General features: G+C 42.6%; 1 protein-coding gene across 1 annotated transcript in view; it reads left to right on the top strand.

Annotated features, from left to right (window-relative positions):
- hhat (hedgehog acyltransferase) overlaps window positions 1-24,954 on the top strand; it is a 133,032-nt gene that overhangs the window by 4,463 nt on the left and 103,615 nt on the right. The window contains exons 6-7 of the mRNA XM_038992012.1: window positions 15,738-15,953; window positions 18,222-18,396. Coding sequence (XP_038847940.1) covers window positions 15,738-15,953; window positions 18,222-18,396 — 391 coding nt within the window. The remainder of the gene's footprint in view (window positions 1-15,737; window positions 15,954-18,221; window positions 18,397-24,954) is intronic.

Genomic DNA, 24,954 nt, shown 5'->3' with positions numbered 1-24,954 from the left:
GACATGATGTCCCAGATGTGCTCAATTGGATTCAGGTCTGGGGAACGGGCGGGCCAGTCCATAGCATCAATGCCTTCCTCTTGCAGGAACTGCTGACACACTCCAGCCACATGAGGTCTAGCATTGTCTTGCATTAGGAGGAACCCAGGGCCAACCGCACCAGCATATGGTCTCACAAGGGGTCTGAGGATCTCATCTCGGTACCTAATGGCAGTCAGGCTACCTCTGGCGAGCACATGGAGGGCTGTGCGGCCCCCCAAAGAAATGCCACCCCACACCATGACTGACCCACCGCCAAACCGGTCATGCTGGAGGATGTTGCAGGCAGCAGAACGTTCTCCACGGCATCTCCAGACTCTGTCACATGTGCTCAATGTGAACCTGCTTCCATCTGTGAAGAGCACAGGGCGCCAGTGGCGAATTTGCCAATCTTGGTGTTCTCTGGCAAATGCCAAACGTCCTGCACGGTGTTGGGCTGTAAGCACAACCCCCACCTGTGGACGTCGGGCCCTCATACCACCCTCATGGAGTCTGTTTCTGACCGTTTGAGCAGACACATGCACATTTGTGGCCTGCTGGAGGTCATTTTGCAGGGCTCTGGCAGTGCTCCTCCTGCTCCTCCTTCCACAAAGGCGGAGGTAGCGGTCCTGCTGCTGGGTTGTTGCCCTCCTACGGCCTCCTCCACGTCTCCTGATGTACTGGCCTGTCTCCTGGTAGCGCCTCCATGCTCTGGACACTACGCTGACAGACACAGCAAACCTTCTTGCCACAGCTCGCATTGATGTGCCATCCTGAATGAGCTGCACTACCTGAGCCACTTGTGTGGGTTGTAGACTCCGTCTCATGCTACCACTAGAGTGAAAGCACCGCCAGCATTCAAAAGTGACCAAAACATCAGCCAGGAAGCATAGGAACTGAGAAGTGGTCTGTGGTCACCACCTGCAGAACCACTCCTTTATTGGGGGTGTCTTGCTAATTGCCTATAATTTCCACCTGTTGTCTATTCCATTTGCACAACAGCATGTGACATTTATTGTCAATCAGTGTTGCTTCCTAAATGGACAGTTTGATTTCACAGAAGTGTGATTGACTTGGAGTTACATTGTGTTTAAGTGTTCCCTTTATTTTTTTGAGCAGTATATATGTATGTATGTATGTATGTGTGTGTGTATGTATGTATGTATGTATGTATGTATATATATATATATATATGTGTTGAAGTCGGAAGTTTACATACACCTTAGCCAAATACATTTAAACTCAGTTTTTCAATTCCTGATATCTTAATCCTAGTAAAAATTCCCTGTCTTAGGTCAGTTAGTATCACCACTTTATTTTAAGATTGTTATTTTAAGATGTTAAATGTCAGAATAATTGTAGAGTGATTTATTTCAGCTTTTATTTTTGTCATCACATTCCAAGTGGGTCAGAAGTTTACATACACTCAATTACTATTTGGTAGCATTGCCTTTTTAAATTGTTTAACTTGGGTCAAACGTTTCGGGTAGCTTTCCACAAGCTTCCCACAATAATTTGGGTGAATTTTGGCCCATTCCTCCTGACAGAGCTGGTGTAACTGAGTCAGGTTTGTAGGCCTCCTTGTTCGCACACACTTTTTCAGTTCTGCCCACATTTTCTATTGGATTGAGGTCAGGGCTTTGTGATGGCCACTGCAATACCTTGACTTCGTTGTCCTTAAGCCATTTTGCCACAACTTTGGAATTATGCCTGGGGTCATTGTCCATTTGGAAGACCCATTTGCGACCAAGCTTTAACTTCCTGACTGATGTCTTGAGATGTTGCTTCAATATATCGACATAATTTTCCTCCCTCATGATGCCATCTATTTTGTGATGTGCACCAGTCCCTCCTGCAGCAAAGCACCTCCACAACATGATGCTGCCACTCCTGTGCTTCACAGTTGGGATGGTGTTCTTCGGCTTGCAAGCCTCACGTTTTTCCCTCCAAACATAATGATGGTCATTATGGCCAAACAGTTCTATTTTTGTTTCATCAGACCAGAGGACATTTCTCCAAAAAGTATGAACTTTGTCCCCATGTGCAGTTGCAAACCGTAGTCTGGCTTTTTTATGGCGGTTTTGGAGCAGTGGCTTCTTCCATGCTGAGCGGCCTTTCTGGTTATGTCGATGTAACGGATGTGAAATGGCTAGCTAGTTAGCGGGTACGCGCTAGTAGCGTTTCAATCAGTTACGTCACTTGCTCTGAAACCTAGATGTAGTGTTGCCCCTTGCTCTGCAAGGGCCGAGGCCTTTGTGGAGCGATGGGTAACGATGCTTCGTGGGCGACCGTTGTTGATGTGTGCAGAGGGTCCCTGGTTCGCGCCCGTGTCGGGGCGAGGGGACGGTTTAAAGTTATACTGTTACATTGATGCTGTTGACCCGGATCACTGGTTGCTGCGGAAAAGGAGGAGGTTGAAAGGGGGGTGAGTGTAACGGATGTGAAATGGCTAGCTAGTTAGCGGGTACGCGCTAGTAGCGTTTCAATCAGTTACGTCACTTGCTCTGAAACCTAGATGTAGTGTTGCCCCTTGCTCTGCAAGGGCCGCGGCTTTTGTGGAGCGATGGGTAACGACGCTTCGTGGGCGTCAGTTGTTGATGTGTGCAGAGGGTCCCTGGTTCGCGCCCGTGTCGGGGCGAGGGGACGGTTTAAAGTTATACTGTTACATCGATATAGGACTCGTTTTACTGTGGATATAGATACTTTTGTACCTGTTTCCCCCAGCATCTTCACAAGGTCCTTTGCTGTAGTTCTGGGATTGATTTGCACTTTTCGCACCAAAGTATGTTCATCTCTAGGAGACAGACCGCGGGATTTTACAATGTGATTTTCTGGATTTTTTTTCTTCTCATTTTGTCTGTCATAGTTGAAGTGTACCTATGATGAAAATTACAGGCCTCTCTCATCTTTTTAAGTGGGAGAACTTGCACAATTGGTGGCTGACTAAATACTTTTTTGCCCCACTGTATGTATGTGTGCAAATTCTACAAAAAATATCAGAAGGACGCTGAAGGCTCTAATTTCGTTGAGTCTGATTTCCGCTGATACCCAAGAGTACATTTTGACAGGAAAATGGTCCAATTCACATACTTATCAAGAGAACATCCCTTGTCATCCCTACTATCTCTGATCTGGGGGACTACCGAAACACAAATGCTTCATGTAAATGAATGTCTGAGTGTTGGAGTGTGCCTCTGGCTATCAGTCCAATAAAAAAAAATATATAAATTGTGCCGTCTTGTTTGCATAATATAAGGAATTTAATTATTAATACTTGTACTTTTTATATTTAAGTATATTTAAAACCAAATACTTTGAGGCTTTTACTCAAGTAGTATTGTACTGGGTGACTTTCACTTTTACTTGAGTCATTTTCTATTAAGGTATCTTTACTTTTACTCAAGTAAACTCAGCAAAAAAAGAAACGTCCTCTCACTGTCAACGGTGTTTATTTTCAGCAAACTTAAAACACAAGATTCAACAACTGTGACGTAAACTGAACAAGTTCCACAGACGTGTGACTAACAGAAATGGAATAGTGTGTCCCCGAACAAAGGGGGGGGGGGGGGGTCAAAATCAAAAGGAACAGTCAGTATCTGGTCTGGCCACCAGCTGCATTAAGTACTGCAGCGCATCTCCTCCTCATGGACTACACCATATTTACCAGTTCTTGCTGTGAGATGTTACTCCACTCTTACACCAAGGCACCTGCAACTTAGCCGGACATTTCTTGGGGGAATGACCCTAGCCCTCACCCTCCGATCCAACAGGTCCCAGACGTGCTCAATGGTATTGAGATCCGGGCTCTTCGCTGGCCATGGCAGAACACTGACATTCCTGTCTTGCAGGAAATCACGCTGAGATCGAGCAGTATGGCTGGTGGCATTGTCATGCTGGAGGGTCATGTCAGGATGAGCCTGCAGGAAGGGTACCACATGAGGGAGGAGGATGTCTTCCCTGTAACGCACAGTGTTGAGATTGCCTGCAATGACAAGCTCAGACCTATGATGCTGTGACACACCGCCCCAGACCATGACGGACCCTCCACCTCCAAATCGATCCCGCTCCAGAGTACAGGCCACGGTGTAACGCTCATTGTGCGTTCCTGGTGTAACTCGGGCAGTTGTTGTTGCCATCCTGTACCGCAGGTTTGATGTTTGGATGTACCGATCCTGTGCAGGTGTTACACGTGGTCTGCAACTGCGAGGACGATTAGCTGTCCGTCCTGTCTCCCTGTAGCGCTGTCTTAGGCATCTCGCAGTACGGACATTGTAATTTATTGCCCTGGCCACATCTTCAGTCCCCATGCCTCCTTGCAGCATGCCTAAGGCACATTCACGCAGATGAGCAGGGACCCTGGGCATCTTTCTTTTGGTGTTTATCAGAGTTGGTAGAAAAGCCTCTTTTAGTGTCCTAAGTTTTCATAACTGTGACCTTAATTGCCTACCGTCTGTAAGCTGTTAGTGTCTTAACGACCGTTCCACAGGTGTATGTTAATTAATTGTTTATGGTTCATTGTTTCCCATGCTTCTTCAGTGTTTAAACCCTTTACAATTAAGATCTGTGAAGTTATTTGGATTTTTACGAATTGTCTTTGAAAGACAGGGTCCTGAAAAGGGACTTATCTTTTTTTTGCTGAGTTTGACATTTGAGCACTTTGTCCACCACTGCCTAAAAGTAGTGTATTATATAGGAAATAGGGTGCCATTTGGGACACAGCCTGTGTTATCGATTAACTGAGCCCAGAGCAGAGTAGATGCCTGTATCAGCACTTTGTCACTGTGTCTGTTATCTGACTATTGGCAGTCCAGACTGACTGATGTTGTCGATTCTGTCCATTATGATCCTCCTCCTGCTCCTTATGTCTCCTCCACCTCTTCCTTTTCATCCTCCTCCTCATTGTCCAGTGCTGAGATGACCTCAGTGATTTGGTGTGTTTAAACATCGATGAAGTCGTCCAGTGATTTAAAAAAAAGAAAAAAAGTTTAAATGTTTAAACTTTTCCTGTTGAAAAGTAAAGTATAAGTATAAATAAAGTAATGTACACAGACTTAAGAGTACAAGTACATGTTGTAGAAGGACTTTAAGGTCCCTGCTCTCTCACCCACTGTGCTGTCTCATCTTGCATGTCGACCTGCCACTCACAATTCACACTGAGGGAGAATCGCTTCCTCTCTGTGATGACAGAGATCCACATCTAAAGCCTCTGCACTACCTCTGATGGATCTGTCTAGATTGATGTACTTAAGTGTCTGCCAGTCTCTTTGGAAAATAATAGTTCAGTAATGTCAGGCATGGGTGTGGTTTGTGTAGTGCTCTTGCACTGTTCAAGGTGCGTCGACATGATTTAACAAAAAATGAACTTGTGTCTAGTACAATTGTTCAGCTGAAAGCAGACCTTTTTGTGCATTTTTTGGGGGGGAAACTTTTGTGGCTTTAACCCAGCTGTTACAGCACCAGAAAAAAGTTTGGACACACTCATTCCAGGGTTTATCTTTAATTTACTGTTTTCTACATTGTAGAATAATTGTGAAGACATCAAAACTATGAAATAACACACATGGAATCATGTAGTAGCCAAAAAACGTGTTTAAACAAATCAAAATATATATTATATTTGAGATTTCTTGCCTTGATGACTGCTTTGCACACTCTTGGCATTCTATCAACCAGCTTCATGGGGTGGGGGCCGGATTCACAGAACCTTAAGAGGAAATTTCTTCATAACTGCCATTTTTTCCCCTTAACTTTCTTCTTAAGTCTATAGTTAAGCAAAGTTGCTTTTCCTCAAAAAGGTTATTGGAAATTTTATTGCGCTATTTCTTACGTTTCTCATTAAGCAAAAATTGAATAAGAAATTTGATTCTTGAAAATAAAGATTTGGAAATGATCTTAACTCCAAGAAGGCTAAACCCTTATTTTAAACTCAGGGCAGTGAGATAAAAAGCTCAAGAAAGCAATTGACCATGTTTAATTCACTCAACTTGATCTGAAAGGTTTAGTATTGATGATTTTAAACCCAAGAACATATTTTAGAACCCTTATCTCAGTAAGAAATATGCAAACATGATTGCCATTCCTAGCTAGATAGCTAGCTAATTGGTTGCCTCGCAACAAACATCTTAAGAAGATTAGTAAGAAGATATTTGAGAAGTTCATAAGAAAATCATTAAATCTTAAGCTATTAGTGAGAAATTGCATTAACTTTTTTTTAAAGAAGCTTGTTAAGTTTTTGCGTAAGAAGTGTTTTGTAAATCTGGGTCCAGGAATGCATTTCCTCAATGCGTTTGAGCCAATAAGTTGTGCTGTGACAAGGTAGGGGTGGTATACAGAAGATGGCCCTATTTGGTAAAATACAAAGTCCATATTATGACAAGAACAGCGCAAAATTAAATGACAGTCCTTCATTACTTTAAGACATGAAGGTCACTCAATGTGGAAAATTTCAAGAACTTTGAAAGTTTCTTCAAAGTGCACTTGCAAAAAACATCAAGCGTTATGATGAAACTGGCTCTCATGAGGTCCGCCACAGGAAAGGAAGACCCAGAGTTACCTCTGCTGCAGGGGATAAGTTCATTAGAGTTACCAGCCTCAGATTGCAGCTCAAATAAATGCTGCGCTCCCGAGTTGCGCAGCGGTCTAAGGCACTGCATCTCAGTGCTAGAGGCTTCACTACAGACCCTGGTTAGATTCCAGGCTGTATCACAACCGGCCATGGTTGGGAGTCCCATAGGGCAACGCACAATTGGCACAGCGTCGTCCAGGTTAGGGTTTGGCCGGGGTAGGCCGTCATTGTAAATAAGATTTTTTTTGACTGACTTGCCTAGTTAAATGAAGGTGACTTTATTTTTTTAAGACATTTGTTCAGAGGAGACTGTGTGAATCAGGCCTTCATGGTTGAATTGCTGCAAAGAAACCACTACTAAAGCACACCAATAAGAAGAGACTGTTTTGGGCCAAGAAACATGTGCATTGGACATTTTAGACCGGTGGAAATCTGTCTTTTTGGTCCGATGAGTCCAAAATTGAGATTTTTGGTACGCAAAGTAGGTGAACGGATGATCTCTGCACGTGTGGTTCCCACTGTGAAACATGGAGGTGTGATTTACATTTGACATTTTAGTCATTTAGCAGACGCTCTTATCCAGAGCGACTTACAGTAGAGTGCATACATTTTATTACATTTTACATACTGAGACAAGGATATCCCTACCGGCCAAACCCTCCCTAACCCGGACGACGCTATGCCAATTGTGCGTCGCCCCACGGACCTCCCGGTTGCGGCCGGCTGCGACAGAGCCTGGGCGCGAACCCAGCCCAGCCTGGGCGCGAACCCAGAGACTCTGGTGGCGCAGCTAGCACTGCGATGCAGTGCCCTAGACCACTGCGCCACCCGGGAGACCGTTGTGACGTGTGATGGTGTGGGGTGCTTTGCTGGTGACATTGTCAGTGATTTATTTAGAATTCAAGGCACACTTAACCAGCATGGCTACCACAGCATTCTGCAGCGATACGCCATCCCATCTGGTTTGCGCTTAGTGGGACTATGACCAAAAACACACCTCCAGGCTGTGTAAGGACTATTTGACCAAGAAGGAAAGTGATGGAGTGCTGCATCAGATGACCTGGCCTCCACAATCATCTCACCTCAACCCAATTGAGATGGTTTGAGATGAGTTGGACCGCAGAGTGAAGGAAAAGCAGCCAACGAGTGCTCAGCATATGTCGGAACTCCTTCAAGACTGTTGGAAAAGCATTCCTTTGAAGAATCTACAATCTTTTGATTTAACCATTTTTTGGTTACTACATGATTACATGTGTTATTTCAGTTTTGATGTCTTCACTATTATTCTACAAAATAGTAAAAATAAATAAAAACCCTTGAATGTGTAGGTGTGTCCAAACTTTTGACTGGTACTGTATATGCTGTAAGACCAGGCATCACACCATAATTTTTCGCTTAATCATATCACAATCAACTTTTACCAGTTGAATGTAGACGCAATATAATTTAAAATATTTTTTTCTCAAAATTGTATAAAACCTAATTGGCATATTATCTCGTTAAATATGTGCCTGGAAGGGATGAGAGCCAAGCCTATGGGTTTGTAGCTTTAACCCTGCAGCGCGCACACACACATCAACTGATTAATGGACTGCTAAATGTATGTTTTTTTCTTTTTTCTTGCTTTGTTAGTTATTTTCTATATTATGTATATCTTTGAGAAGCTACCCAGGAAAGGGCTGAAAAAAGCCCATATTAATATATGTAACATCCAAAATAAGGTTCATGTAATCAATAACTTGCTAACATCATATCACATTAATATATTAGCCCTTTCTGAGACTTAGATAATTCCTTTCATACTGCAGTAGCAATAATCAATTACATGTATTTATGAAGCCCTTTTAACATCAGCAGAGGTCACAAAGTGCTATACAGAAACCCAGCCTTAAACCCCAAACAGCATGCAATGCTGATGTAGAAGCACAGGTATAACATCTATAGAAGAGACAGTAATGCTTATGGGGGAGGTGTTGCTAAATACATGCACACACACACACTACCATTCAAAAGTTTCGAGTCACTTAGAAATGTCCCTCTTTTTAAAATAACATCAAATTGATCAGAAATACAGTGTAGACATTGTTAATATTGTAAATGACTATTGTAGCTGGAAACGGCTGTTTTTTTTTTTAATGGAATATCTACATAGGCGTGCAGAAGCCCATTATTAGCAACCATCACTCTTGTGTTCCAATGGCACGTTGTGTTAGCTAATCCGAGTTTATCATTTTAAAAGGCTGGCTGATCATTAGAAAACCCTTTTGCAATTATGTTAGCACAGTTGAAAACTGTTGTGCTGATTTAAAGAAGCAATAAAACTGGCCTTCAGACTAGTTGAGTATCTGGAGCATCAGTATTTGTGGGTTCGATTACAGGTTCAAAATGGCCAGAAACAAAGACTTTCTTCTGAAACTCGTCAGTCTATTCTTGTTCTGAGAAATTAAGGCTATTCCATGTGAGAAATTACCCGCAAAACACCAGTCTCAACGTCAACAGTGAAGAGGCGACCCCGCGATACTGGCCTTCTAGGCAGAGTTGCAAAGAAAAAGCCATATCTCAGACTGGTCAATAAAAAGAAAAGATTAAGATGGGCAAAATAACACACTGGACAGAGGAATTCTGCCTAGAAGGCATGCATCCCGGAGTCGCCTCTTCACTGTTGACGTTGAGACTGGTGTTTTGCGGGTACTATTTAATGATCGATAACAATAATAAACCTGGCATTGACAACTTAAATGGAAGGCTACTGATGATGGTAGCTGACTCGCTCTGTCATATCTTTAATCTGAGTCTAGAGGAAGGTGTCCCCTCAGGCCTGGAGGAAAGCCAAAGTCATTCCACTACCCAAGAGTGGTAAAGAGGCCTTTACTGGTTCTAACAGCAGACCTATCAGCTTGCTGCCAGCTCTTAGCAAACTGTTGGAAAAAATGGTTTGACCAAGTACAATGCTACTTCTCTGTAAACAAATTAATAACATACATTCAGCATGCTTATAGAGAAGGGCACTCAACATGCACTGACACAAACAACTGATGATTGGTTGAAATACATTTATAATAAGAAGATTGTGGGAGCTGTACTGTTAGATTTTAATGCAGCCTTTGCTATTATTGACCATAATCTGTTTTTGAGAACTTATGTTTTATGGCTTTTCAACCTCTGCCATATCGTGGATTCAGTGCTATCTATCTAATATAACTCAGGGTTTTCTGTAATGAAAGCTTCTCCAATGTCAAACATGTAGGGTGTAGTGTACCGCAGGGCAGTTCTCTAGACCCTCTTTTTTTCTATTTTGACCAATGACATTTTTTATTTTATTTTATTTCACCATTATTTAACCAGGTAGGCAAGTTGAGAACACGTTCTCATTTACAATTGCGACCTGGCCAAGATAAAGCAAAGCAGTTCGACACATACAACAACACAGAGTTACACATGGGGTAAAACAAACTTAGTCAATAATACAGTAGAAGAATAAGTCTATATACAATGTGAGCAAATGAGGTGAGATGGGAGGTAAAGGCAAAAAAAAGGCCATGGTGGCGTAATAAATACAAAATAGCAAGTAAAACACTGGAATGGTTGATTTGCAGTGGAAGAATGTGCAAAGTAGAGATAGAAATAATGGGGTGCAAAGGAGGAAAATAAATAAATACAGTAGGGAAAGAGGTAGTTGTTTGGGCTAAATTATAGATGGGCTATGTACAGGTGCAGTAATCTATGAGCTGCTCTGACAGTTGAAGTGTTTCCAATTTCAGAGATTTTTGTCGTTCGTTCCAGTCATTGGCAGCAGAGAACTGGAAGGAGAGGCGGCCAAAGGAAGAATTGGTTTTGGGGGTGATCAGAGAGATATACCTGCTGGAGCGCGTGCTACAGGTGGGTGCTGCTATGGTGACCAGCGAGCTGAGATAAGGGGGGACTTTACCTAGCAGGGTCTTGTAGATGACCTGGAGCCAGTGGGTTTGGCGACGAGTATGAAGCGAGGGCCAACCAACGAGAGCATACAGGTCGCAATGGTGGGTAGTATATGGGGCTTTGGTGACAAAACGGATGGCACTGTGATAGACTGCATCCAATTTATTGAGTAGGGTATTGGAGGCTATTTTGTAAATGACATCACCGAAGTCGAGGATTGGTAGGATGGTCAGTTTTACAAGGGTATGTTTGGCAGCATGAGTGAAGGATGCTTTGTTGCGGAATAGGAAGCCAATTCTAGATTTAACTTTGGATTGGAGATGTTTGATGTGAGTCTGGAAGGAGAGTTTACAGTCTAACCAGACACCTAGGTATTTGTAGTTGTCCACATATTCTAAGTCAGAGCCGTCCAGAGTAGTGATGTTGGACAGGTGCAGGCAGCGATCGGTTGAAGAGCATGCATTTAGTTTTACTTGTATTTAAGAGCAATTGGAGGCCACGGAAGGAGAGTTGTATGGCATTGAAGCTCGTCTGGAGTGTAGTTAACACAGTGTCCAAAGAAGGGCCAGAAGTATACAGAATGGTGTCGTCTGCGTAGAGGTGGATCAGAGACTCACCAGCAGCAAGAGCGACATCATTGATGTATACAGAGAAGAGAGTCGGTCCACGAATTGAACCTTGTGGCACCCCCATAGAGACTGCCAGAGGCCCGGACAACAGACCCTCCGATTTGACATGCCACTGGCATTGAACAAAGCCTGTGTGTCCATGTATGCTGAGGATTCAATCACATTTAATGAAGTCACTGAAACCATTAACAAGGAGTTGCAGTCAGTTTTTGAATGGGTGGCCAGTAATAAACTGGTCCTGAACATCTCTAAAACTAAGAGCATTGTATTTGGTACAAATCATTCACTAAGCTCTAGACCTCAGCGGAATTTGGTGATGAATGGTGTGGCTGTTGAACAAGGAGGACTGAATGACTTGGTGTTACCTTAGATTGTAAACTGTTATTGTCAAAACGTATATTCAATGGCTGTAAAGATGGTGAGAGGTCCTTCTGTAATAAAGAGATGTTCTGCTTTTTTGACACCACACTCCACAAAGCAAGTCCTGCAGGCTCTAGTTTTGGCTTATCTTGATTATTGTCCAGCCATGTGGTCAAGTGCTGCTACGAAAACCTAGGTAAGCTGCAGCTGACCCAGAACAGAGCGGCACATCTTACTCTTAATTGTAATCAGAGGGCTAATATAAATACTTTGCATTCCAGTCTCTGAGGAGAGACTGACTGCATCACTTCTGCTGTTTATAAGGAACAGTGTGTTGAAAAATCCAAATTGTTTGCATAGTCAAGTTATGCACAGCTCTGACACACACACACACACACACACACACACACACACACACACACACACACACACACACTTACCCCACCAGACATGCCACCAGGGGTCTTTTCATAGTCCCCAAATCCAGAACAAATTCAAGAGAGCGTACAGTATTATATAGAGTCATTATTGCATGGAACTCCCATCTCATGTTGCTCAAATGAACAGTAAACCTGTTTTCATAAACAGATGAAGCAAGACCTCACGGCACAACGCCTCTCCCCTATTTGATCTAGATATATTTTGTGTATGTATTGATATGTAGTCTGTGTGCCATTTAAAAAAAAATGTATGTAGTTCTGTTCTTGTCTATTAATCTTCTCTATTATGTAATGTTTCATGTTCTGTGTGTACCCCAGGAAGAGTAGCTACGGCTATCAGCTAATGGGGATCCATATGAAATACAAAGAATTGCATATTTGCACACTGGATGAAGTGAGCCAAATATTTTGGTTTCATTTTGTTATGACAGCCAGGACCGGACTAACTCAGACATGTGTTTCTGATGTTTGGTATACTCAGTGTATGTCCATTTTAAATGTGGTTAAAATTCATGAAATGTAAATTGATCAACTTAAGAAAATATACATTTACATTACGCTTTTGACATTTTTATGTTTACTTTTTGATAGTACTCCCATTGAAGGACCAAGAAATCTCAAAATTGCTAAGTAGTTGCAAAATGGTAATTTCAGCCTGGCCTTAAAGACATCATTATACAATGGATGATTAGATGATTACTATGTTACATTGTTTTTCTCTTTGTTTCTTTAGAGTATGTGTTGATTCATCTGTCGTTTCTTCACATGGAGAGAAGGAAACTTGCTCTCCTTTCTCCTAACGCAGTTAACCATCTTACACAGTGATTGCACTATCGCTCTCCCTCCCCTTAATTACCTTATGATGAGCTTAATATGCAATAGATATCAACAACGGCTCTCACTGCAATTCTAATATCCTGATGATCATCATGCACTCCCTCCCTTTATTTCTCTCTCTGCCCCCCCCCCTCGTATGATTTTTTTTTTCTTCAGCCATCTACAGACAATACCCCATAATGACAGTGAAAACATGTTTTTAGAAATGTATGCAAATGTATTCCAAATTAAATACAGATATCAATTTAAGTAAGTATTCACACCCCTTTGCTATAACACTCCAAATTGAGCTCAGGTGCATCCAATTTCCTTTGATTGTCCTTGAGATGTCACTACAACTTGATTGGAGTCCACCTGTGGCCCATTCAATTGTTTGGAGATAATCTGGAAAGAAACACACGTGTCTATATAAGGTCGCACAGTTGACAGTTCATGTCAGAGCAGAAACTATACCACGAAGTCCAAGGAACTGTCCGTAGATCTCTGAGATAGAATTGTGATGAGGCATATACTGTATCTGGGGAAGAGTATAAAACCATTTCTAGAGTGTTGAAAGTTTCCAAGAACACGGGAGTCTCCATCATTGGGAAATGGAAAAACCTGCAACTACCCAGTCTCTGCCTAGAGCTGGCTGTCTGACCAAACTTAGCAACCGGGCAAGAAGGACCTTGGTCAGGGAGGTGACCAATAATCCAATGACCACTCTGACAGAACTACAGAGTGTCCTGGCTGAGATGGAAGAACCTGCCAGAAGGAGAACTCTCTACAGCACTTCACCAATCTGGGCTTTACGGGAGAATGGCCAGACGCAAGCTACTCCTAAGAAAAAGGCAAATGACAGCACGCCTGGAGTTTGCATTCTGTGGTCTGATGAGACAAAAATTGAACTATTTGGCCTGGCTCCAAAGTGCTGTCTGGAAAAAAACAGGCAGAGCTCATCACCTGTCTAACACCATCTCTACCATGAAGCGTGGTGGCAGTAGCATGCTATCGGGATGCTTTTCAGCGGCAGGGACTGGGAGACTGGTAAGGAAAGAGGGAACAATGAAGGGAGCCCAATACAGGCAAATCCTTGATTAGAACCTGCTTCGGAGTGCAAACAACCTTAGACTGGGGCGAAGATTTACATTCTAACAGGACAATAACCCCAAGCATACAGCCAAAGCAACACTGGAATGGCTTCAGAACAAGAATTTGAAAGTCCTTGAGTGGCCCAGACTTGAATCTCATTTAAAATCTGTGGAAAGACTTGAAGATTCACTACCACTCTCCATCTAACTTAACAGAGCTTGAGAAAATCTGTAAGGAAGAATGGGAGAAAATCCCCAAATCCAGATATGCAAAGCTGATACAGACATACCCAAGACGACTCAAAGCTTTAATCGCCGCCGAAGGTGCTTCTACAAAGTATTGAGTCAGGTGTGAATACTAATGTTAATGAGAGATTTCTGTCTTTTTCATTTTCAAATGTCTAAAAACATGATTTCACTTTGTCATTATGGGGTATAGTGTGTTTATGGGTGAGGAAAAATCTATTGAATCAATTTTGAATTCAGGCTGTAACACAACAAAATGTGGAATAAGTCAAGGGGTGTGGATACTTTCTGAAGGCATTGTATGGTTATATATTTTGCTCTGCAGATAAAAGAAGAAGCCTGCACATGGTTTATTGCATGATGTGTTTCATTATTGAACTGGCATTGTTGATTCATTGTTTGTTTTGTAATACACGTATATTTAGCCTCCTGCCTTCATCACCCACAAAGGACCAGATCTGGTAGTGATGTTGGTACAGTAAGGGTGATGAGACTTTAGTTGTTTCTGCCTCTTCAAATGGAAACCAACCAAATCCATGAGGATGAGTGTTGTCACAGATTCCTAGAGGAACAGCTATTGCTATGTCTCGCTCTTGCTCAAAACATGTGAACTCTCATACCGTAGACTTAGGCAAAATGCACTAGAGAACTTGGGTCACATTCAGCAGGGTGCAACATTCTGGTACTGAACATTGTAGATAGAATGTCATGAATAGAGTTGACATGATTCCTTATTCTACATGTCAGTTATACACAATATTTGAATAGTTTACGATGTTGTGCTCTGCTGAACACAGCCCTGGGTCATGTTCATTAGGCGGAACCTTCGGAAAACAAAAATGTCTTTCTTATTGAACAAGTTCAGATAGAAACAAAAAGGTACTCTGTTTTTGACCATTTTTGTGGTTTCTGGTATGTTGTCTCCCACAGAGAAGCTGGCACCAGGCAGAGGAGGAGTACTAATCAAATTGTATTAGTCACATGCGCCAAATACAACAGGTGTAGACCTTACAGTGAAATGCTTACGAGCCCCTAACCAACAATGCAGTTTCAAAAAATACAGATAAGAATAAGAGATACAAGTAATTAAAGAGCAGCAGTGAAATGACTATATACAGGGGGGTACCGATGCAGAGTCAATGTGCGAGAGCACTGGTTATTTGAGGTAGTATGTACATGTAGGTAGAGTTATTAAAGTGACTATGCAGAGATGACAACAGAGTAGCAGTGTAAAGAGCGGGTGGGGGGCACTGCAAATAGTCTGAGTAGCCATTTGACTAGATGTTCAGGAGTCTTATGGCTTGGGGGTAGAAGCTGTTTAGAAGCCTCTTAGAACTAGACTTGGCGCTCCGGTACCGCTTGCAGTCTGGTAGCAGAGAGAACAGTCCATGACTAGGGTAGCTGGAGTCTTTGACAATTTTTAGGGCCTTCCTCTGACACCGCCTGGTATAGAGGTCCTGGATGGCAGGAAGCTTGGCCCCAGTGATGTACTGGGCCATTCGCACTACCCTCTGTAGTGTCTTGCGGTCGGAGGCCGAGCAATTGCCATACCAGGCAGTGATGCAACCAGTCAGGATGCTACCGTTTACTCTTCAGTGTGGTGTATTCGGCCTGCTGCCGTCTCCTCACCAGGCGTGTTGTTCTTCACCCACAGAGAAGCTGGTACCAGACAGAAGAGGAGTACTACCTCTTACTCTTCAGTGTGGCAGTGTGTGGCCTGCGCTTCATCAGCTTCAGCCTGGAGCACTGCTGGCGCCCCCTGGAGGCTGGAGGACTGCAGCAGCAGGTCTACTGGCTGACCGCTTACTCCTTCTACCATCCTTTGTTCTTCAACGGACCCATCCTCACCTTCAAGGACTTCCTCCAACAGGTGAGATATCAACCAATGAGCTTTTGGGGCAGGAGGAACTCAGGCGAAGTCAGCAAATGAGCTGACGGGTCAGGAGGAAGTCAGGTGAGATATCAGGCAATGAGCTGTCACCTTCAAGCACTACCTCCAACAGGTGAAATATCAGTCAATCAGCTGCCAGGGAGGAATCAGCCACTGATCTGACATGAAAGGTGCAAATTTTCAAGCAATTTTCCTTGCTGGGAACATTACATTTTCATTTGCGAGCAATTGATGTAAAGGTTTTTCTGATAGCAAATGGGTAATATAGCAAGATCAAGAGGTATCCCCATGGTTCCAAACTCTTGCTTCCCAAAATGAAACATCACTCTCCAATTTCTCATCACAGATTGAAAAAGACAAGTCAGTGTTGCAAGATTTATCTGTGATTCCTCTCTCTCTGGTGTAGTTTTAGACTCTGAGTGTGAAGGCTCAGGGATTTCTCAGCGCCTTGGGGTGAGGTTCTGACTGAGCAAGTTTTATAAGAGCTAAATGAAACTCTGGTGGAAAAAGTGCTGCAATGATCCGTTGCTGTAGGTTTACTGAGGGCAGGTAGGAGGGGGGTTGCACTTTTGGGACTTTTCTATTGGTTCCATCTCAACAGGCAAGCTCAATGAAGCACAGCTAAAGTACTTGCAAGCATTTAAAATACTATTTGAATCCAGGTCTGCAAAGCACAGATGAGCAGCTCCTGTTGTGCTATCACAATGCACTCCATGTGTTTTCTGTTTTTCTACTGCAGGAAAAACCCATTCCCTCAAAAACTGTGCAGTAGGTGATGCTGCTAGAGATGAGAAAGTAGTGGGTGGTGAATGGCAAGAAAAAAGATGCTGCTAGTTCGATAGGGAGGAGAGAGATCAGACCTTGGTTCAAATACTATTTTAAATAATTGCATATACCCAATCAGGGCTTGATTGAGTTTATCTGGCACGATGCAACCAATAGAATAGTCGCACACAATGAAAACCCCCGCCCTTCTGTTACTTCAGGGAGGCTAAAGCAACCACACAAAGTAATTTGAAAGATTTCAAATAGTATTTGAATCCAGGTCTGAGAGAGATGTCATATTGAATAGGTAAAGCCCACAAACAGGAGAAGCTAATTGGGTTAAGGTTATTAGGAAATGTGGGGAGTGCTTGTATGGAAAGAGTCCCTTCCATTATTTATCATCATGTCCTCACCGGTCCCATCTCCATACAGACTATCAGAGGAGCAGTGGAGGCTGGTGACTTGAAATATTGAGGAGGATGGGAAACACATGGTATAGGCATGGGGACGACAAATCATGTTTAAAAAATCGTGAACGACATTATTTTAACTTAAAACATGTAATATAGACATTTTATTTTAAAATATTATGGGGAATGGGAAGCTTACTTACAAAGTGTTGGGAAGGGATCACAGCAGTGATTGAATGAGGGTATGAGGCATGAGTTGAGATGTTCAGAGGCTTGACTTCAGAGCAGGACAGGGGTTGTGGTGTTCAGAGGCTTCAGTGCAGGACAGGCTCATCATGGATGGATTTTGTTGAATAGCTCAACTCTTCCACTGAGGGCAGGACAAGATTTGACTGGGAAGACGAAAAACAATAACACAGTTAGACAAAAGAGCTAAGAATGTGTTAGTCCAAGCAAGGATTAAAATCACATTGATGTGTAATAATGTGATTGTGTTTGTATATGTGATTGACTACATACAGTAATGAGAGAAAATTGACAGGACTTAGAGAGGGAACATTCAATGCGCCAGGAAGGGGGTGTGGAGCCACGAGCCTCCTAGGTTTTGTATTGAAGTCCATGTAGCCAGAGGAGGATGGAAAATGGCTGCCCTCTGGCTACACCATGATGCTAACCCCAGAGGGTGCTGTGGAAACTACTGTACATCTTTATTGGAAAAAAGGGGGTTTTAATCAGGTATTTGGTGACGTGAATATATTTGTTTTTATTTTAATTACATTTTTACTCACTGAGTAGGATGGTCCTCCCCTTCCTCCTCTGAGGGGCCTGTATGAATGCTCCTCACAACAGTCTACCTGTACTGGATGTTCAATACATTTTCCATATACTGTACGTTCCATTCTATTTGACAAGCACCCCAAAGTCATATAATAAATATATAAATTATTAAGTTTATAAACTCTTTAAGTGTACCTTACTGTAACGTTTTTCCGTAGTATCTATCACACCAAATACTTGTCTTATCGGTAATAGGGCTGTAAAATAAAGTATTACCTTTCTGTGATTATTGTAGATGCAGGTACCTGTGAAGGATCATGGTGCTAGGATTACGTTCCTCTCGCTGCTGGCCAACGCTGGCAGGATCTGTGTGTGGTGGTTTATAGCGGAGTACATGATACACCTGATGTACATGCACACTATACAGGCCAACGAAACATATCTGGAGATCCTGCCACCTTGGGCTTTGGGTAAGTTTTTCTGTGTGCGTGTGTGTGCTTGCATGTGTTTATGTGTGCGTGCGGGCAGTATGTACATGTATGTGTGTTTTTGTATAGTTCAAAACTGCCATACTCTTTATTTAGCTAAGGAAACCGCCTCAAACTTGAGTTCGATGATAAAGCCATCTGTTCAGTTGCCTGAAAGCAAAACATTTGGGACCCACCACTGTATTTCACACAGTAAGCATTTGCCTGAGAGAGAGCGACACTCTGTCGGTAACAGCAAGCTTGGAAAGTACAGCAGTGAAGTTATGACTGAACCTTTTGTTTTGTCAGCAGGGAAATTGGGCGATGTCATGCCAGCATAGCACAAAAATATTTTTTGGTGTCTCAGATTGTACTGACAATCCTCACATAGAAACTTACTTGGGAGGAAGAGTGTTTGATATGCTATTTACAGTACATTTGTAACAATTATTATGCATTTATGATTTGTGAACTGTACATGATACAGACAACACCTTCATGTCAGTGTACTCCAAATACTGTACTCTAAAGGACTATCGCTACATTCTGGAATACAATTTTACACATTAATTTATTGAACATTAAACTATCAATATAATATTTTAGGCCTCCCGAGTGGTGCAGCGGTCTAAGGCACTGCCTTAAATTGATCATTTCTTCAAAAGTAGCAGAGAGCCCACTCTGGAAATGTAATGTGTTTGAAGAGTATATTGTTCAAAACAATATGTCTAAAAATAAGTAAATCAAAAGGGGTACTTTTGAAACCATGTACGGTTCATGGATCATAAGGTCTTACAGGAGCCATTTTATAGGTCTAAAATGGCCACTTTCAACATGATTTTCAAAAAAAAAATTGGGGGTGATACTAATGTAAAAACCATGATAAACATCATTCCTCCCAATAAAGTTTCTACGTGAGAATTAACAGAACAATCGGAGATGCCAAATTTTTTTGGGCCATGCTGGCGTGGAATCGACCCAATACAAGTTCTCAGTCAGCCTAATGGTTTTTGAGATGGAAAGCTAAGTGTAGTAGTAGTTATGAAGTAGAACACAAATTGAGAGGAACAAGGGCTGCCTGGGCTGCACAGCCTGCCTTTACCCAACAGTTATATTAAAGCATACTGGAGAGAAGGCTACTAAGTGTAGTAGTAGTTAGTTCTGAAGTAGGACACAAATTGACAGATGCTTTTAAATTCTCTGAATTCTTAATCATGGAGGTAATGAAATTGTTTGGTGACAAACCAACCTGTCTGCAGTAAGCAATATGGCAGCCATTCTCCACCTGGCCCATCAGAGGGCAAGATGGAGCTATCACCATATTACGAACACGGATCCAATCCTCTCAAATATACACAAGTACCAAGTGGTAGAGGCTGAGGGCTTTATTGTTTTGATTCAGGGTTTCTCTCTATGCAGTCTATCTGCTAGTAAACTATTGAACACTAAGGTAGCCCTTGGATTAGCTATTCAGGAGTCTTATGGCTTTGGGGTAGAAGTTGTTAAGAAGCCTTTTGGACCTCTGCATTTGGTACCGCTTGTCATGTGGTAGCGGAGAGAACAGTCTATGACTAGGGTGGCTGGAGTCTTTGACAATTTCTAGGGCCTTTCTCTGACACCGCCTAGTATATAGGTCCTGGGTGGCAGGAAGCTTGGCCCCAGTGATGTACTGGGCCGTACGCACTACCCTCTGTAGTATCTTGCGGTCGGAGGCAGAGCAGTTGCCATACCAGGCAGTGATGCAACAAGTCAGGGTGCTCTCGATGGTGCAGCTGTGGAACCTTTTGAGGATCTGAGGACTAATGCCAAATCTTTTCAGTCTCCTGAGGGGGAATAGATTTTGTCGTGCTCTCTTCACGACTGTCTTGGTGTGTTTGGACCATGTTAGTTTGTTGGTGATGTTGACACTAACGAACTTGAAGCTCTCAACCTGAGGTGTTTAGTCCCAGGGTCTTTAACTTAGTGATGAGCTTTGAGGGCACTATGGTGTTGAACGCTGAGCTGTAGTCAATGAATAGCATTCTCACATAGGTGTTCCTTTTGTCACCTTTATTTAACCAGGTAGGCCAGTTGAGAACAAATTCTCATTTACAACTGTGACCTGGTCAAGATAAAGCAAAGCAGTCTGACAAAAACAACAGCACATGGGATAAACAAACGTACAGTCAATAACACAATAGAAAAACCTGTATACAGTGTGTGCAAATGAAGTAAGGAGGTAAGGCAATAAATAGGCCAATAGTGGCGAAGTAATTACAATTTAGCAATTTTACACTGGAGTAATATATGTGCAGATGAGGATGTGCAAGTAGAAATACCGGTGTGCAGAAAAACAAAAACAAATATGGAGATGAGGTAGGTAGTTGGTTGGATGGGCTATTTACAGATAGGCTGTGTACAGCTGCAGCGATCGGTAAGCTGCTCTGACAGCTGACGCTTAAAGTTAGTGAGGGAGATATAAGTCTCCAACTTCAGTGATTTTTGCAATTCTTTCCAGTCATAGGCAGCAGAGAACTGTAAGGAAAGGTGGCCAAAGTAGGTGTTGGCTTTGGGGATGACCAGTGAAATATACCTGCTGGAGCGTGTGCTACGGGTGGGTGTTGCTTTGGTGACCAGTGAGCTGAGATAAGGGGGAGCTTTACCTAGCGAAGACTTATAGATGACCTGGAGCGACGAATATGTACGAATATGTAGCGAAGACCAGCCAACTAGATCATACAGGTAGCAGTGGTGGGTAGTATATGGGGCTTTGGTGACAAAACGGATGGCACTGTGATAGACTGCATCCAGTTTACTGAGTAGAGTGTTGAAGGCTATTTTGTAAATTACATCGCCGAAGTCAAGGATCGGTAGGATAGTCAGTTTTACGAGGGTATGTTTGGCAGCATGAGTGAAGGAGGCTTTGTTGCGAAATAGGAAGCCGATTCTAGATTTAATTTTGGATTGGAGATGTTTAATATGAGTCTGGAAGGAGAGTTTACAGTCTAGCCAGACACCTAGGTATTTATAGTTGTCCACATATTCTAAGTCAGAACCGTCCAGAATAGTGATGCTAGTCGGGCGGGCAGGTGTGGGCAGCGATCGGTTGAAGAGCATTTAGTTTTACTAGCATTCAAGAGCAGTTGGAGGCCATGGAAGGAGTGTTGTCCTTCCATGGCCAAAGAAGGGCCAGATGTATACACAATGGTGTCGTCTGCGTAGAGGTGGATCAAAGAATCACCCGCAGCAAGAGCGACATCATTGATATATACAGAGAAGAGAGTCGGCCCAAGAATTGAACCCTGTGGCACCCACATAGCCTGCCAGAGGTCCAGACAACAGGCCCTCCGATTTGACACACTGAACTTTATCTGAGAAGTAGTTAGTGAACCAGGCGAGGCAGTCATTAGAGAAACCAAGACTGTTGAGTCTGACGATTTAAGAATACGGTGAATGACAGTCGAAAGCCTTGGCCAGGTCGATGAAAACGGCTGCACAGTACTGTCTTTTATTGGTGGCGGTTCTGATAACGTTTAGGACCTTGAGTGTGGCTGAGGTGCACCCGTGACCAGCTCGGAAACCAGATTACATAGTGGAGAAGGTACGGTGGGATTTGAAATGGTCTGTGATCCATTTGTTCACTTGGCTTTCGAAGACTTTAAAAAGGCAGGGCAGGATGGATATAGGTCTGTAACAGTTTGGGTCTAGCGTGTCTCTCCCTTTGAAGAGGGGGATGACCGCGGCCGCTTTCCAATCTTTAGGAATCTCAGACAATACGAAAGAGAGGTTGAACAGACTCGTAATAGGGGTTGCAACAATGGCGGCGGATTATTGAGTGCAGTAGAGATCATCTGTGGATCTGTTGGGCGGTATGCAAATTGGAGTGGGTCTAGGGTTTCTGGAATAATGGTGTTGTGAGCCATGACCAGCCTTTCAAAGCACTTCATGGCTAAAGACGTGAGTGCTACGGGTCGGTAGTCATTTAGGCAGGTTACCTTAGTGTTCTTGGGCACAGGGACAATGGTGGTCTGTTGCAACATGTTGGTCTTACAGACTCAGTCAGGGACATGTCAAAAATGTCAGTGAAGACACAGCGCGTGCTCGGGGTACACGTCCTGGTAATCCGTTTGGTCCTGCGGCCTTGTGAATGTTGACCTGTTTAATGGTCTTACTCACATTGGCTACGGAGAGTGTGATCACACAGTCGTCTTGGAACAGCTGGTGCTCTCTTGCATGTTTCAGTGTTACTTGCCTCGAAGCGAGCATAGGAGAAATTTAGCTTGTCTGTTAGGTTCGTTTCACTGGGCAGCTCGTGGCTGTGTTTCCCTTTTGTAGACTAATAGTTTGCAAGCCCTGCCACATCTGACGAGCGCTAGAGCCGGTGCAGTACGATTCAATCTTAGTCCTGTATTGATGCTTTGCATGTTTGATGGTTCATTGGAGGGCATAGCGGGATTTCTTATAAGCTTCCGGGTTAAAGTCCCGCTCCTTGTAAGCGGCAGCTCTAGCCTTTAACGCTTCTGGTTGGGGTATGTACGTACGGTCACTGTGGGGACGACGTCATCAATGCACTTATTGATGAAGCCAGTGACTGATGTGGTGTACTCCTCAATGCCATTGGAAGAATCCCAGGACATATTCTTATCTGTGCTAACAAAACAGTCCTGTAGTTTAGCATCTGCTTCATCTGACCACTTTCTTATTGATCTAGTCACTGGCGTGTCCTTCTTTAGTTTTTGCTTGTAAGCAGGAATCAGGAGGATAGAATTATGGTCAGATTTGCCAAATGGAGGGTGAGGGAGAGCTTTGTACGCATCTCTGTGTGTGGAGTAAAGGTGGTCTAGAGTTTTTGTAACATGCTGGTAGAAATTAGGTCAAACGGATTTAAGTTTCCTGCATTTAAGTCCACCGTCCACTAGGAGCGCCGCCTCTGGATGAGCGTTTTCCTGTTTGCTTATGGCCGTATACAGCTCATTGAGTGCGGTCTTAGTGCCAGCATCGGTCTGCGGTGGTATATAGACAGCTACGAAAAATATAGATGTGATCCGTCTTGGTAAGTAGTGTGGTCTACAGTTTATCATGAGATACTCTACCTCAGGCGAGCAAAACCTTCTTCTTTAGATTTCATGCACCAGCTGTTGTTTACAAATATACATAGGCCGCCGCCCCTTGTCTTACCAGAGGCCGCTGTTCTATCCTGCCGAAAAAGCTTAAAACCCGCCAGCTGTATGTTAATCATGTCGTCGTTCAGCCACGACTTGGTGAAACATAAGATATTAGTTTTTAAATGTCCCGTTGTTAGGATATATGTGCTCGTAATTCATCTATTTTATTATTGATTGATTGTACGTTGGCTAATAGGACCGATGGTAAAGGTAGATTATAGAGCGACCGATTATGATTTTTCAACGCCGATACTGATTATTGGAGGACCAAGAAAAGCTGATACCGATTAATCTGATTTTTTATATATATAATAATAATGACAATTACAACAATACTGAATGAACACTTTTATTTTAACTTAATATAATACATAAATAAAATCTATTCAGTCTGAAATAAATAATGAAACATGCTCAATTTGGTTTAAATAATGCAAAAACACAGTGTTGGAGTAAAAGTGCAATATGTGCCATGTAAAAAAGCTAAAGTTTAAGTTCCTTGGTCAGAAAGCTGGTGGTTCAATATTCCCAGTTCTTCAATATTTCCAGTTAAGAAGTTTTAGGTTGTAGTTATTATAGGAATTATGACGCGTCGACTATTTCTCTCTGCCATTTGTATTTCATATACCTTTGACTTTTGGATGTTCTAACAGGCACTTTAGTATTGCCAGCCTAATCTCAGGAGTTGATAGGCTTGAAGTCATAAACAGCATTGTGCCTCAAGCATTGCTAAGAGCTGCTGGCAAACGCAGTAAAGTTTGAATTAATGCTTACGAGCCTGCTGCTGCCTACCACCGTGCTCTATCAAATATCAAATCATAGACTTAATTATAATATAATAAACACAGAAATACGAGCCTTTAGTCATTAATATGGTCAAATCCGGAAACTATAATTTCGAAAACAAAACGTTTATTATTTCAGTGAAGTATGGAACCTTTGCTTATTTTATCGAACGTGTGGCAACCCTAAGTCTAAATATTGCTGTTACATTGCACAACCTTCAATGTTAAGTCATAATTATGTAAAATTCTGGGCCAGGCGGCCCAAACTGTTGCATATACCCTGACTCTGCGTGCAATGAACGCAAGAGAAGTGACACAATTTTCCGAGTTAAAATTGCCTGCAAACATGAATTTCTTTCAACTAAATATGCAGGGTTAAAAAATATATACTTCTGTGTATTGATTTTAAGAAAAGCATTGATGTTTATGGTTAGGTACATTTGTGCAACAATTGTGCTTTTGTTAAATCATTACCCATTTGGCGAAGTAGGCTGTGATTCGATGATAAATTAACAGGCACCGCATTGATTAAATGCAATGCAGGACAAGCTAGTTAATCTAGTAATATCAACAACCATGTGTAGTTAACTAGTGATTATGTGAATATTGTTTTTTATAAGATACGTTTTAAT

This window comes from Salvelinus namaycush, chromosome 4, assembly GCF_016432855.1.
Source record: "Salvelinus namaycush isolate Seneca chromosome 4, SaNama_1.0, whole genome shotgun sequence".
Taxonomy (NCBI): domain Eukaryota; kingdom Metazoa; phylum Chordata; class Actinopteri; order Salmoniformes; family Salmonidae; genus Salvelinus; species Salvelinus namaycush.
The sequence above is the reverse complement of the archived record's forward strand: the minus strand, read 5'-3'. Positions and strand labels throughout refer to the sequence as shown.